At 45.3% G+C, this 14,904-nt stretch overlaps 2 protein-coding genes across 2 annotated transcripts; one reads left to right on the top strand and one right to left on the bottom strand.

Moving 5' to 3' along the window:
* Positions 1 to 58: 58 nt before the first annotated feature.
* Positions 59 to 1,334, bottom strand: CSUI_005099 (uncharacterized protein). Its single transcript, XM_068065278.1, has one exon. It carries the CDS (start codon positions 1,231 to 1,233, stop codon positions 1,060 to 1,062), a length of 174 nt encoding a protein of 57 aa, XP_067922748.1. The 5' UTR covers positions 1,234 to 1,334; the 3' UTR covers positions 59 to 1,059.
* Positions 1,335 to 1,471: 137 nt separating this feature from the next.
* CSUI_005098 (ada2-a transcriptional co-activator saga component) lies at positions 1,472 to 14,156 on the top strand. The gene is made up of 9 exons (XM_068065277.1): positions 1,472 to 6,307; positions 6,983 to 7,316; positions 8,134 to 8,337; positions 8,810 to 8,912; positions 9,936 to 10,016; positions 10,569 to 10,707; positions 11,462 to 11,872; positions 12,875 to 13,004; positions 13,386 to 14,156. The coding sequence occupies exons 1-9, from the start codon at positions 3,542 to 3,544 to the stop codon at positions 13,895 to 13,897; spliced, it is 4,680 nt and encodes a 1,559-aa protein (XP_067922747.1). The 5' UTR covers positions 1,472 to 3,541; the 3' UTR covers positions 13,898 to 14,156.
* The last annotated feature ends 748 nt before the right edge of the window (positions 14,157 to 14,904 follow it).

Genomic DNA, 14,904 nt, shown 5'->3' with positions numbered 1-14,904 from the left:
AATTCATATATAGAGAGAAAGGAGAGATAAGATCAAGCGTGCAGGCCAGCATAAGAGCTGTGGAAAGAAAGAAATAGAACCGCGTCACGGGAGGGAGATGAGAGAAAAACAAATCGAGCTCGGCCATTCTGTCAACTTAGAGGAGAAAGAATGAAAGAAAGAGAGGAGGAATGAATGAAAAGAAAGAAAGAAGAGAAGATGAAGGAAAAGAAGAGAAGAGTTGAAGGGGAAAAGACGAACAAGGAGACGGTGGAGACAAGGAAAGTTGGATAGGAAAGAAGGGTTCTATGTTGGAGCGCTTTGTCTCTCTCTTTTCCTTCTTATTTCCCGAGGTGAGCTACTTCACTTGAGAGATGCAGGAAGCTTCTTCTTGACTTCTCTTTCTCCATAAGAAGAAGAAGAAATCCAGAGAATACGAAAGAATAGAAAGGAGAAAAAAAGAGAAAGAGGGAAGAGATAGAGTCGGACAAAGGAAGGGAAGAAGGAAAGATTTGAATGAGAAAGAGAAAAAGAACCTGCTGCAAGAGAAAGACACTAGACTGGTGAAGAAGAAGAGGACGATGAAGAGAGAGGAAGAAACCAAGTTCAGATGGAGAGAGGGGAATTGAAAGAAGAAGCAGAGGAAAACAGAGAGATAGATTACGGATAAATAGAGAGAATTGCTCTTGGCGTTCGTGCGGTGTGAAAAGCACGCGCGAGGTGGGATGATAAAGACTTGAGAGAGGGGAAAGGAGAGATGAATAACGGCTTGTGTATCAAACAGCTGAAGAGGAGATGTTTTGCTGAGTGGAGACAAACGGACAAGAGAAAGGAAGAAGAGAAGAAAGGAGGCAGCTTCTTCTTTGTAAGCAAGCAAAGAAATGACCTAAACCAAGAATCTATCCATGCTGGAAGGAGTAAAGAGAGAATCTACCATCTACCGTGAAATACGCAAAAGATACCTTTCCAATCTGAGAGACAGGTAAGAACTCAATGAGCTAGACATTCCTTCATTCACTGGGTTTTTTTTCTTCATTCAAATCGCCCGCCCCCCCGACTTCTTTCTCTTTATCCAGGAGGTCATAAACGAAAGAAAGGAGGACCAAAAATCGATGAAAAGGCTACGAGGGGGAGGGAGGAGAAAAGATCGACTGCGGTCGCCGCCGTGGAAGAGAGAGAAACGCGGAGAAGATAAGAAATCCCCCTTTTCCGTCTGAAGAGAGAACCGATGTAAGTAAGAAATGATACGGACATGAAAAAGATCGAGAAACCCAAAAGTCTATGCCATTCTAGCTGTCCTAAAATCTTCCCTACCACAATCGTTGAGTAAAGAAAGGAAGGTCAACTTTTTCGCGCTTTCTTTCTTCCTGGGCACTCCATGGGAAGAACGAGGAGGTGGGGGGTGGAGGGGTTGGGTGTACATACACCCGGAAATCAAGCGATTATGAAGGATTCTCATAGTGACCATATCAGCGTATGTAGAGAGAAGAGAAAGAACTTCTACATCCACCATCCTACATCACAAAGCAGCAGCAGTAGCACAACCAAGAGGTGTATGTGGCATTACCCAGACTGCCTCCGGGAGAAAGGAGGGCTTTTTGCTTTGCTTTTCGCTATTTTTCTCTCTTCTTCACTTTTCTCTTCCGTCTCAGGGGATCCCTCAAGATTTTGTGAGGGGGTAAGAAAGAAGTTTTACAGCCCTGTCCATCTGAATCTTTTCTTTCTTGGAGTCTTCTCTTCGCTTTCTTCTCTCTCTCCCTCCTGCCTTCTCCCTCTTCTCGTCTCCCTCTTCCCTCTCTTCTCTCCCTCGGGGAAGGGACAAGAAGAGATTTAACCGAGATGTTTCACGTTTTCTTTTTTCGAGGAAAAGAGAAGCTCTCTTTCCTTTTCAAAAGTGTTCCTGTCCACTGAGAGAAGACGGCATTTTCCTTCACATGCAAATCTCTCCCGTCTACCTTGTGAATTAGTCGCTCTATCTTCATCTTGTATTCCTCGTCTCTCCCGGTTTCTTTCTTGCGACGTTTCCTGCTTTCTCCTCTCATACTAAGAGCAGCATTCTCCTCCCCTCCGTTCACCTCTCTCTGGCGAGAATACACTCACCTCGATAAGGTTTTCCATGGAGAAGGACAGAAAATCTCTTCTTCTCTCCCGTATACACCTTGTTTTATGGTCTTATTCTTAAGGAAGATCGGCATGGCCTTCCGTCTGTCTTCTTTCTAACTGATGTGCTTCTCTCGGGAAGCAATTCAGTCTCTCAAAGGAATCTGCTTCCTTCCCTGATCAGTACGTACGTAACAAGAGTGATAAGAAGCTTTGTACCTATCTATATCTGTGAAACCACACCTATCTATCTCTCTACCTTCACCTATTTTTAACCTATCTATATGTATCAAATGACTGTATACACATCTCTACACGCATCCTTAGATGTACACAGGTGTAGAGAGGGGCGATAAGTAGATAGATAGAGATGTGTAGATCTTTTCAGTCGTCAAGATCATCGTCATTCTTATTCTTCTGTCTCTGGTTAGATGGCTGCTGGTATGATAATAGGCCGAGGGACTGTTTGAAGTCGAAGGCGAGTCGGAGGATGACAAGGGGGGTGACAGGAAGAAGAGGGAGAGGAGGAGGACTGACGTGCAGGAAGGAGGAGAAGAAGAAAGAAGAAGGAATGAAGGAAAGAATTTAGTCTCTTTCTTCTTTTCCTTCTTCCGTCTCTTCACATGCTCGTTTTACCTCCTCTCTTCTTCTAGGAGTAGGAGGGGTGATCAAGCCCCATCTCCTTCCGTCATTATGTATCATAGTCTTACTTCCTCACCATCTTCAACGACAGGTGGGAGTGGTCGTATTTTTCTTATCGACTCATTCCTTAGCACGTCAAGATCGGAAACCATCTACGTCTTCGTCCAACTCTGTCTTACCAAAGAGGAGGGAGAAGAACAAGGAGGTAGAGGGGGGAGGACAAACGCTTCTCTGAATCTTCTCATTGATCATCTGCAGGCCTTCCCCTTACGTCACACTCGACTCCTTGTAATACTGCGCATGAGTCCAAGCCTGTGGGGGGGGGAGAAAGACTGAAGAACTCCAGGGGGTGGTGATGGCGGTGTGACGCTACCTTCCTCGTCAGAGGATACTTCTTCTTCTTCTATCATTGTCATTTTCATCTTCTTTACCATCCCGACCTTTCTTTTCTACTGCGTCTTCTTCTCATGCTTCTTCTTTATCGTGTCATCCAAAAAGAGAAGCTTTTCCTTTTTCTTCATCTTCTTCTCCACGTATAGAGACGTCGCCCACGACAGCCTGTGATTCCTCAGAATAGAACTCACACCAGGAGCCTTCATTCTTCGCAAGTCTTTCTCTTCTACTCATTCTTCTTTCTCTACATCTCCAGTTCAATCTCGTACACCTTCTTCTTATCCTTCTCCTTATACAAGGCATCATCGTATCCACCCTAGTGATGCTTCATGGCGGCTTATGAGGTGACTCCTTCTCCTCAGTCTTCTTCTTCTTCTCTTCTTACGTCCACAAGTTCTTCGGCGACAACTTCTCGTGCAAGTCACTGATGATGGCTCTCTCCTCTTCTTCCTCCTCTTCTTCTGTCGTACCTTCGTCCAAAGCGGCTCCTCCTCTCTCGAATCCTGATCAGCCTCTTTCTTCTTCTTCATCGTCTCAGCCCCCTCCTTTTCTACCTCCTCCGAGTACACCGGGGATTTCTTCCTTCTCTCCTCCTACAGGAGGTAGCAGTAAGGCAAAGAATGAAGAAGGAGACAATTCATTACTACCATCACAAGCAGCAGGAGGAGGAAGACAGGTGAGCTCAGCTTCTTTTCTTTCTTCGACCAGACCCCTTCTACCTTTCTCTTCTGTCGTGATGATGCCTCCTAGCACAACGTCGAATCCTGTCACTATGACGCCTTCTCCTCCTCCTACTAGTGCTACTACTACTACTACGACAGCAGCAGGAGGAGGAGGAATAGCACCTGCATCTGCTACTCCGATGATGAGTGGTGGCCCTCCTCCTTATCTTCCTTATTATTCTCCTCCCCCTTCATCCTCTTCATCATCTCCTATGACCGCAGCATCAACAGGAGGTCCTTCCCCAGGTTTTGCTTTATCTTCACCACAGCCACCACCACCACCACCCTCTTCTTCTTCTTCGTCTAGCCATCCTATTGTTTCGTCTCCTTATCCTGTCTATACACCTTTGGGTGTAGTGGGCGATACAGCGCCCCGAGTAGGAGACCAAGCAGTCTCTTCTTCTTCTCATGGAGCACCTCATCAAGTCTCTTTCACCCCTAACCCTTCAAGCCAGAATCCTTCTATCCGTTCTCTTCCTTCTTCTTCTTCATCTTTCATGATTCCTTTCTCTCCTATTCCGTCTCCGGGTGTACCCGCATCAACCTCCTCATACATTTCCATCCACCCCGCAACTGCACCGGCACCAGCAGGTTCTATCCCGTTTCCTCGTTATCTCCCTCCTCCTCCTGGGTATAATTCCACATCTTCTCTTCCTTCTTCACACCTTCCTTTGAATTCCTCCCTTCTTCCTTCTTCTTCTTCTCTTCCTTCAGCTACCACTCTCCTCGGAGGAGGAGCGCCAGGAGGAGGTGTCTATAATAGTCACTACTACCCAACTACGTCAGATCATCATCCCCCACCCTCTCATCAAGCAGCACCTGCAGTCTCTTCTTCCTCCTCTTACCCTTCTTCAGCGGGGTACTTTCCTTCTTCTTCTCAGTCTCATTCTCTGCCCCCTTCTCAACAAGTGCTTCCTTCTTCTACGGCCACGACGTCACAGCCTCCTCATCCGCATGGATCATCCCTTTCAGGAGCAGGAGGAGGAGAAGCTCCAATTTTCGTGAGTCCCCCATCTCATCTTCACTCTCCTCCTTCTCAGCAGCCTCTTTCTTCTTTTTCTTCATCTGTACAGTATCCTTCCTCACAGAGTGGGGGAAATGATGGGGGTCCGTCATCTTCTCAAAATCTTTCTTCTTCTTCTTCCCTTGGTGGAAGTTCTTCTAATACTTCCGCCTATTCTTCTTCTGGTTCGTCTTCATTTCTTGAAGGGATCTCCCCTGCTGTCGATACACCTGCCGCAAGAGGAGGAGGAGGAGAAGCTAAAGGTGGGGGGGGAGAACAAGGAGATCTCTCACAAGAGGGACAGGAAGATGTTAAGGCGGGGGGGGAATCCATATCGCATGATGAAGGAGGAGGACGTAGACGAGCTCCTAAACGTAATTCAAAAGGTGAACCTATTGTCATTTCTTCTTCTTCATCTCTATCTCAACCTCTTTCTGAAGACTTCCGTCGAAGCAACATCGTCAGCTCAGCCGTCTCTATGCACGGAGGCGGACATCCACCAAATCCTTCTCTCTACCTCAATCCCCCCGCCCCTCTTCCCCCTCCTCATCCTCCTACCTCTTCTTCCTCTTCTAGTGGGAGTCATAGCAGTAGTCAGAGTATGGTCCCTCCTTCTTCTTTTGACCGAAGTTCCATCTATGCAGCAGGAGCTCCAGCAAGTCTTCTATCTTCACCCCCTCCTATAGGAGGCCCAGGTGTAGGGGGAAGACTAAGTGTCGACAGTCTTCATAATGGGGCGAATACGACTCATGTTGTCATCCCCCCTGTACCAGGAGGAAGAGGGGGAGCAGGAGGAGGGATACCAGCAGTAGGCACAGGAACCTCACTTCTCCCAGGAGGACCGGGAGGAGGAGGTGGAGGAGGATATCCTATGATGATGCTAATGCCTGACCAAGCTTCAAGTCATCTTCCTCCTCCTCCTCCGCTTCCTCAGTCCAGTATGGCTATGCCCCCTCCTCCAGTTGTGGGAGGAATGGTTTCGATGCCACCACCTGCTCCTTCTCCTCTTCTTCGTCCACCGAATGCGAGTCTTGTTTCTTCCTCTTCCTCTTCGCCTACAGGAGAGATGAGAAGAGAAGATATAGAGTGTCGGAGAGATCAGCAGTTTTCGTTACCTAAAAAGACCTTTCCGTCAAATAGTGCATGTCTCTTGGAAGCTATCCAAGCAGCTGGAGGAACCCTTATAGAAGGTCTGGATGCTTTCGGCTTAGCTCAGTATCACTGTGATGTATGTAATAGAGACATAAGCAATGTCTGTCGTATAAGATGCGCCGACTGCGAAGATTTTGACTTATGTGTGAAGTGCTTCTGTATGGGAGCGGAAGTCCAAGGCAAACCGCATAAGAATACTCATCGTTACATTCCTATCGGGAGAAACGCCTTTCCTCTCCTCAAGAAGGATTGGACTGCCGATGAGGAAATCATGCTCCTTGAAGGAGTTAGCAAATATGGCTTTGGCAACTGGAACGTAAGCCACTTGGTCTTTCTTCTTCTTCTTCTGCATGTTCTCTTTCTCAGATGACTGAAGAGTAGTTGACAAAAGAAGAGATACATTGAATCGTTTCAACGCACAGAAAGGAAGAGAAAGCATTCAAGATGTCATCCACTTTGGAGAGTGGAGTGTGAGGGAGAAAGGAGAGAGGAAGATTAGGGTCGTGGAGGACGCATGGCAGCAGTGTGTCAAGTGTATATACACCTCACACGGGGGGAGGAAAGCCGAGAGAAAGGAAGAGACAGGAGTTCACTTCAGGGGGAGATAGCTTGAATAAGAGTCTCGGGTGATGTACATAGATATGTATAGATCTGTATAAGGAGTTTGTGCGTAGGTATAGTTGTGCATGACAGTGCTGGTAGAGAGGTGGGGAGGGATACAGAATTGCTTTATGAGTGCAAGAAGGAGAAAGGATCGTGTAGAGACTCTATAGATATGTTCTTCTAGCATGACTGCTAGGAAACCTGTCTTCTTGTCTCTCTGCATGCGTCCTCTGTTCCTTACTCCTCATGCAACATCTGGTCTTCTCCTCTTTTCTTCTTTCCCTATATATATTCATATATCTAGACAGAAATATATACCTCTATACATATATATATGTGTAGATATCTCTTTCTGTCTTTCTTTTTTGCCTTCCTTCTTTCTGTGTAGGATGTGGCGGACTTGGTGAATAATGTAGCTAAGAAGCCGAAGACAAGCATCGATTGTGACCGGCACTATAATGAGGTGTATTTGAATTCTCGCACGTCTCCTTTACCGGATACTTCTTTCCTTCTTATGAGTCAAGATGGAGGACCTCTTAGAGATGTAGATCATCTTGATACTTCTGCATGCTCAACGACAGGAGAGAGCAAAAGACATCAAGGAGGAAGCGCCGCAGGCCATCATTCGAAGAACGGCCTCCTCACTGACGGGGATGATCAAACGACGACCACTGGGGTTACAAAGAAAGGAGGGGGAAGTAGAGATGAAGATGACGATGAAGGTACAAACTCACGTCTTACTATTCTTCGTCTACCGATATCCGGGGTGGGAGGGAGGAATCTGTCGGTTCTATCTATCTATCTTTATCTATCTTCAATCTATCTATCTTTAATCTAGTTATCTATCTCTAGTCTATCTATCTCTAATGTGTCTGTGTATGTGGTCTATATGACTTTATATGTGAGTTTGGACGTTTATATGCAGAAGTAGAGAGATACCTTTTCATGGGGCAACAAGGGATTGCAGTAAGGGATACGGACAGTGCCCGTGTATTTATCTATATGCATGCGCCTTCTGCCCTTTTACACAGATGGGTTATTTGTATGTGTCTTTCCTTCTATTCTCTTCCTAGTGTTCCTGAGGCAAATAGGGAAATCATCGTATGAGTGCCTTCTCTCTTACCCAGGTTTCACATCGTGTCCTCAGATTTCATGAGAACATAGACAAGATGACTCTTTCTCTCTCTCTTCTCTTACCCGCACTCTCTTTCCTTCATTCTATAGAGCTCACGACAGGAAAGATATACATTTGCACTTAAGGCGAATAGGGACAGCTCCGCCATCTCTTAGCATATCTATCTCTCTCTGTTTCTTTCTTTCTTTCTCTCGCTCTCTTTCTCTCTATATATGCATGCGTGGGGCTTTGTACATTCATAGCTCAGGGGTGCTTCAATGATCATGAAAGAGGTCTTTCTTTCTATCTTCGTTTCTGTCGATCTCCCCCATATCTCTTCGTTTGGATATTCTATCTCTATGTGAACTTTCCTGTCTTTCTTCTCTTTCTCTCTATCTATCTCTCCTGCTTCTTTTTTCTTTCAGAAGATGTTTCTCGTTCAAACAACAGCAGCAGCAGTAGCAGCAGCAGCTCAGCCACTTCTCCCCCGGGAGTCGTCGCTCCTCCCCCCCGTACAGGGACGCCTAGACCAACTCACTCGATCGTGGGGTATTGGCCCTTACGAGGAGACTTCGACGTCGAGTATGATAACGACGCAGAGCTCATTCTAGCTGATATGGAATTCAAAGGTAAGCGACCAGATAGAAAGAAAGAAAGAAAGAGAGAGAGAGAAGTAAAGAAGGAAAGAAAGGAAGAGCTAGAGAAGGAGGGAGAGAGAGATAGAGAGACAAACAGAGAGGTACAGAGATAGAGAAAGAAGGAGAGAGAGAAGAAAGGTTAGAGAGAGGGAGAGAGGGGAGATGATGGTCATGGAGATGATGATAGGAAGGAGCAGAAGAAGGAACTTTCTTACTGATTCGTGCGTCGTCGTCTATTAAGATGGCCTTAGCTTCATCTTTCTGTTCATGAGATTTCTGTGACGTACCTCATGTTTCTGCAGAAGAAGATCTTCTTTCGGTGTGGTGTGTATGTATGAGTGGATGGACGTATGCATGGCTGTGTGTCTGTAGATACAATTGAAGAGAGTCTGTGTTTACGTGTAGAGGTATGTGCGTATTGTATGTGATGCTTCCTGTCTCCTCGTGTGTCTTTGTCTTATAGAGAATGAGGCTGTGCAAGAACGGCAGTTAAAGTTGCAGATCATTGAGATTTACAACAGCAAGTTGGATGAGCGAATCTACAGAAAACGGACGATCATCAGCAGGTACGTCTCTAGGAGGAGGAGGAGAAGAAGAAGGTCATCTCTCATCTCGATGTAGTCTGGTGGTGTCTGGGAAAAGCTAGATTCTTAGAAAATGTGTGATAAAGTCATAGTACTTGTAGGGAGTACGTTGACGATAGATGAGCTCTCAGTCAGTCAGCCCCCAGAGAGAGAGAAGAGGAGAGGAACGAGAGAGAAAGAGAGAGCTTTGTACGATGGAGAGATGCATATATACAGATAGAAATTCATCTATATATATGTGGACCCAATTCTTTGGATTGTATGGAGTTGAATGCCTGATGTACTTGAAATACCGAGGGCCCCCATCAACCGACGACGACTGACTAGAAAGCCAATCTCTCTCATCATGTCTCTCTCTCTATATATATAAATATATATATGTATGTATGTGTGTCTACTTAGCTCTGTGGGGTATGAAAGGTTAATTCCGAGCGATTCTTTAGTTTGGAGATCTTTTGAGTGAAGTTGGAGCTGAGAGTAACATACAGAGTGGATCTAAAGAATGTAAAGACTCCCGTCTCTATTTTGTCACAGTAGTATTCCTAATCTCCATATACATATCTATGCACATATCTGCTCTCTTTCTCTCTCTATATATGTATCTGTGTATATGAGTATATGTGTAGTCGCGAGACCTTCGTTACCGTGCCTGTACGTAGATGCCTATATATAGATATATATATATTTATATTTATATATATATATACAAGTGTACTTAGTTTTTTCAAGTCGTCCCCTTACTATAGTGATTGGTGATCCGCTGTCTCCGACTACGAGTGAGACATGAAAGAGATATCTTGATATATTGTCTAATATATATATGTATGTTTGCATGTGCTATACAGTATATCTCGTTCTTTCTTTGATATTTTATGTCTATCTTTGTGTGTTTAAGCTTTATGTGGAGAGAGCCTTCAGTTTGGAAGTCGACGTAGTAGCGCCTGAGGGAGGTGCAGCATGCATGTATGGGCTTGGTGTGAATGTGGTCATGGCGCTTGCTTGCAGAGGTTTGCTAGATACAAAGACTCTTCATCAGAGAGAAAAGAGACGGACGAAGGAAGAAAGAGATCTCCACAATCTCTTCAAGTATGAACCTTCTCTCCTTCCTTCATGCAGACCTAGCTCTTCACATGAATCCGACTCTCTCTCTATGCATATATATACCTCTATTCTAGCTGTATATATATATATATATATATATGTATGTATAGCTATTCATATGTTCATCTAAGAGCAAGCTAGACAGTATTTTTCATCTTATACGAGAAGAATAGAAGTTGCTTTTTGCTCTTCTTCTTCTTCAGTAGTTTCTGCAAGGTGGCGTCACTGTTTCTTCGTCTTTTTCTTCAGCGACGCCTCCCCCCAGTTGTGGGACGTCTTTCCTGTCTTAGCTTGTCTTTGCATCCACACTAATTCGCTGCCTCCACTTCGATGGGCGAACTCATGACTCTCACTGTAGAGCCTGCACACAGAGACAGATAGATAGATTAAAGATAGATAGATAGATAGGTTAAAGATAGATAGATAGATAGTAGACAGGTGTGTCGTGTCTTGTAAGATCCTATATCTATGACCCGAATTCATTCATTCTTTCATCCTTTCTTGCGTTGTTCTTTCTTCTTTTCTTTGCTTACTTAGACCACTAGCAAGGTTTCATGCGGATGAGGAGCAAGAGCGATTGGTTCAGTTGTTGATTGAAGAGAAGAGAATTCGAGCTCGATTAAGTCTCCTACATGAATGGAAATCTCTAGGTCTTAAGACAGCCGATGATGTTGGCGTAAGTCCAGTCAAGCCTTTTCTTTCTTCTGCTCCTCTCTCCTCTCCTTTCTCTTTATCTTCTCTTTCTTTTTGTCGCTAACCTATCTTCGTTCAGATTTCTTTCTCATGGGGCGTCGACTCGGGTGTCTTCATTGTTATGTATAGATACATATATAGATAGGTAGATCTTCTTGTTTCTCTTGGTGTTTGGTACATTCCTCTATGTCGTGTAGGGACCTAGCTCCTTCCGATGTGTGAAGGATGAGATATAGAGTTGTCGTTGTATGGTCGGAACTAGACTACTTTGTTCTTTTTCTCACCGATGTATGAAATAGTGAATAGAGACCAATGGTACGCATCTGTATGTTGGCTATAGAGAGAGGTGTATAGATATATAGATAGATGGAGGCTCTTTTTCCTCTTTTCTTCCGCTCTTCGTTTTCTTCCTCTTCTTGGTTTCAAACGCGACTTCATGAGTATTATCTCTATCGTGATAGTAGAAATCATACACGTTCAATTTGCGAAGTAAGAAGATAGATAGATAGATATAGATTGATAGATTGATAGGGGGTGGTTTGCTCGTATAGATTTGCACGCGTACATACATGTAGAATATCATCTGTACGTCGTCACAAATCTTTTCACCTAGGATAGAGAGACAGATAGGTGTGTAGCTCTTTGGATCCACACCGTAGTCTAGGAATGAGTGAATGATGTGTCTTTTTCTTCTTTCATGCATGAACTCGCTCTTTTTCTTTGTGTCTTTCGCATAGGCCTATGAAGATGAGAAAGGCTGGCGTGAACAGTTACAACGTAGCCGAGATCTTTCTCTTGCTTCACCTGGTCATACAGCAGGAGGTCGCGCATCTTCAGGTGGAGTCCCAGGCAGTTCCTTTTCACATAAGCATCATGGACGTGCAGGTGGTAGTAGTGGTAGTGCTGCAGGTCATAGCTCAAAGACGTCTAATTCTCTTCAGCAGCATGCGTTCTCTTCGTCTTCTCTTATGATGATGCCGGGGAAAGATTTATCGCCCTTCGCCGCAGTAACAGCAGGAGGGGGAGAAGAAGAAGAGAACAAGAAGAACAAGAATCAGAATAGTGGGGGGGGTGGTGGAGGTCATCATCATCATCATGTCTCGTCTCCTATTTCTTCCTACCCTGGTGCAGCTCTCTTGAGTGAAAAGGTAAGAGAGAAGAACAGAGGAGAAAAGAAGAGGGATGGAGAGAGAAGATTGAAGAGGATAACTGACAAAAGAAGAGAAAAGAGAGAGAAGAAAAGGATGAAGTTTAGGATGCACATCTGTTCAGCTAGTTGGTTGACGGCTCTTCTGTGTAGCTGGTCTTCATTTCGATTCTAATCTTATCTATACTGGTGTTGTTTAGTATAATAGGCGGCTGCAGTTACATCTGCATCTACATATATATAGATATATGTAGAGAGAGAGAGAAAGGTCAATAGAGTGAAGATGTGGATGCACAGAGTCATGAATGAATCTCATGAAGCTTTGCACTCTTTGCTCTGAAGGCTCTTATCTTGGGAAGCGAGTCAAATAAGATTGTGAAAGCTCCGTTTCGGAAAGCATTTCTTCTTTCGTTATGGAGAGAAACAAAGAGAAAGGAAATGTTGTCCGGTGTGTCTTGTGGTGTATATACACTGGTAGATTGCATGTCGGACTAGTACTAGGAGGAGTCGTACAAATCCTACTCCATGTATGAAAGTCTATGAGAAAGCTTTTTTCCTCTTCTGTTGTTTTCATGTGGGGAATGTTTATAGCTATTCATACATATACATACATACATACAAACTGTTCACACATACACATACATACATATTCATACATACATCATAGTCGTATGTATGAACATATACATCTCTTGCATTGTCTTCGCTCTTAGTGCACTTTCCTGCAAAGAGAAGACGTGAGTGCTTTTATGTCTGTCTGTCTGTCTGTTCGCCTCTCTTCCTATTCAATCGTCCCAAACGATACATTCCGTGAATTGTCCTTTTCTTCAGTCTTTCTCTCATCTCTTCTTGATTTCGATATCTATTACACATGTATGGCTAGTCAGGTAAGAACGACAATTTGTATTGTTATGTAAGTAGTCAGTCGTCTGGTTCCTCCTAGCCTATATATACTCTTTTCTTTCCGTGGTCTTTTGGGTTGTGTGTGCATGATAAACAATAGGAACGAGCGTTCTGCGAGGAGACGCAGCTAGCTCCTTTGTATTACCTGTTAGCCAAGCGCATGCTACTTCAAGAAATCTCGAATTACAAGAAGTTCAAGGCGACTGATTTCGGAAGGCCTATGAAAATGGGTAAGTTCACTTCAGATAAAAGAGGAGGAGAGACCGGAAGATGGAGGAGAGGGAAGGTGCTGTGCGGTTCGTGTTTAGTGATGAGGTGAAGTAAGGATCGGTGGACTTCATTCATTCCTCCATTCTTCTTGAGTTCCGCAGTCCGCTGGACGGGGGACCGGAGTGATAGGTAGTATCGTGGATAGGATAGGTACATAGTCGATTAAAGATAGGTAGATAGATAGTCATGCCTCCGTACGTGGATTCTCTAAGCAGAGTAGGGGTGTGTGATGCGATGAGTGCATGAGTGAATGAAAACAGGCAAGCAAAGATTTCATGTAGGTGTCTCTATGTGTGTGAAACGGATGTTTATGTGTGCTGTGGCGTGTTTCTGTCTTGCAGTTGTTCACCGGGTTGGGCAGTTGTACGACTTCTATGTCAATTTGAGCGAGTTTATGCCTCTACCATCGACCCCAGCAACAGGGAACTCTCGTGTTTCTCCGTCTACACCATCTACGGCATCGTCAAGAAGTTTCTACTCTCCCTACGGACGGTTATCATCACCATCTCCCATGTCCCCAGGGTCGGTCTACTTTAGACCGCCCGCGGGCGTCACTCCTTGCGTCGAACCCGTATATAGTTTCTCGCCAACTTCACATTCGACAAGTAATATGTCTGGTAATGGCGGCGGTAGTACCAGCGGGGGACCGTTTACGATCCAGTCGTCATTTCGGCCTTCATGTACGACACCTGGGTTTCCTCCGCCGGGTGGACTGATAAGTTCATCTGGCATATCTCCGACCAAAAACCAAATGGGACTCAGTCCCGCCGCTGCTGGTTCTCCTGTCGGAGGAGCTGAGCCGGCAGGAGGAGGGGGCGGGGGAGCCTCATCAGGAAATGCGTCGAATAAATAAAGAAACGGAAGTCGCCTGACATGTGTATTTGTCACGCTAAGCAGCGACGAGGGTGGATGTTTCGTTCGTTTGTGCTGTCGAAAGTCTAAAGTCACCTGGTGTGTGATTGTTTTCGCTAAGCAGCGATGAGGATGAACGTTGCATTCATTTGTGCCGCAGTGAATTTGGTTTTGACCTCGAGAGTCGTCGAACTTGCTTCTTTCTATTCTCTTGTGCAATGGGATGAGACACTTGTCACAATGAGACTCAGACTTTTTGTGAAGTGCGGTTCATTGGATAGACCACCTATGCGACGTATTCGAGATTAGTTTGTTGTCTTCAAGGGGATTGTGTCATTTTTCCGATGGATTGGATAGTGGGGTGCACCATACACTGAACTGCGGCGGACAGGCGGAAATGGGAAGAAATTTTATTTATGGCGAGAGAACGTTTGCATTCAAAACGGGTCACGCACCAGACAGTGCAGCGGGAAGCCAAACTGAGAGATGAGACTCGATAGTTTGTTGCCGTGGGGCACGTCACGACACACCAGCGAGAAAGTCAAGTGCCCCGGGTACGGTAACTGTTGGTTGCTAGGCAAGACACAGGCTACCCTCTCAGCAGTTCAAGGACTTTTCGCCGAGCCCCCGCCATGCATACAGGAACTCCCTGTGGTTCCTGGTGGGCCAGCGGTTTCTGAGTAACAATACTATTCCAGAAGCTAGTTGCTTGGCCCTGGCAACGCTGAATTGTGTCAGCACGGCAAACCACGGTACGGAGCCCACCGATCTCTCTTACAGAGTCGAAGGTGGAATGAAATAGGGTATGATCAAAAAAGCCAGGGGCACAGCATCCTGTCAGTAACCGGAGCCCGACAGTGCCCGTCTGCTACCTGGGGCTGTCCGACGTCCTTTCTGCACAGTGGCCACAGGGTTACACTTAGGTGGCACTGAAGGGGCAAAGGGGGTGGAACCAGCGCCGTCGTTTCCCTCGGAACGCTAACGGAAGTGAAGTGCTCCGGCATTAAG

The sequence above is a fragment of the Cystoisospora suis genome (genome assembly GCF_002600585.1).
Source record: "Cystoisospora suis strain Wien I chromosome Unknown contig_2452, whole genome shotgun sequence".
Taxonomy (NCBI): Eukaryota; Apicomplexa; class Conoidasida; order Eucoccidiorida; family Sarcocystidae; genus Cystoisospora; species Cystoisospora suis.
Note: the sequence above shows the minus strand (reverse complement) of the source record. Positions and strands in the feature narration are given on the sequence as shown.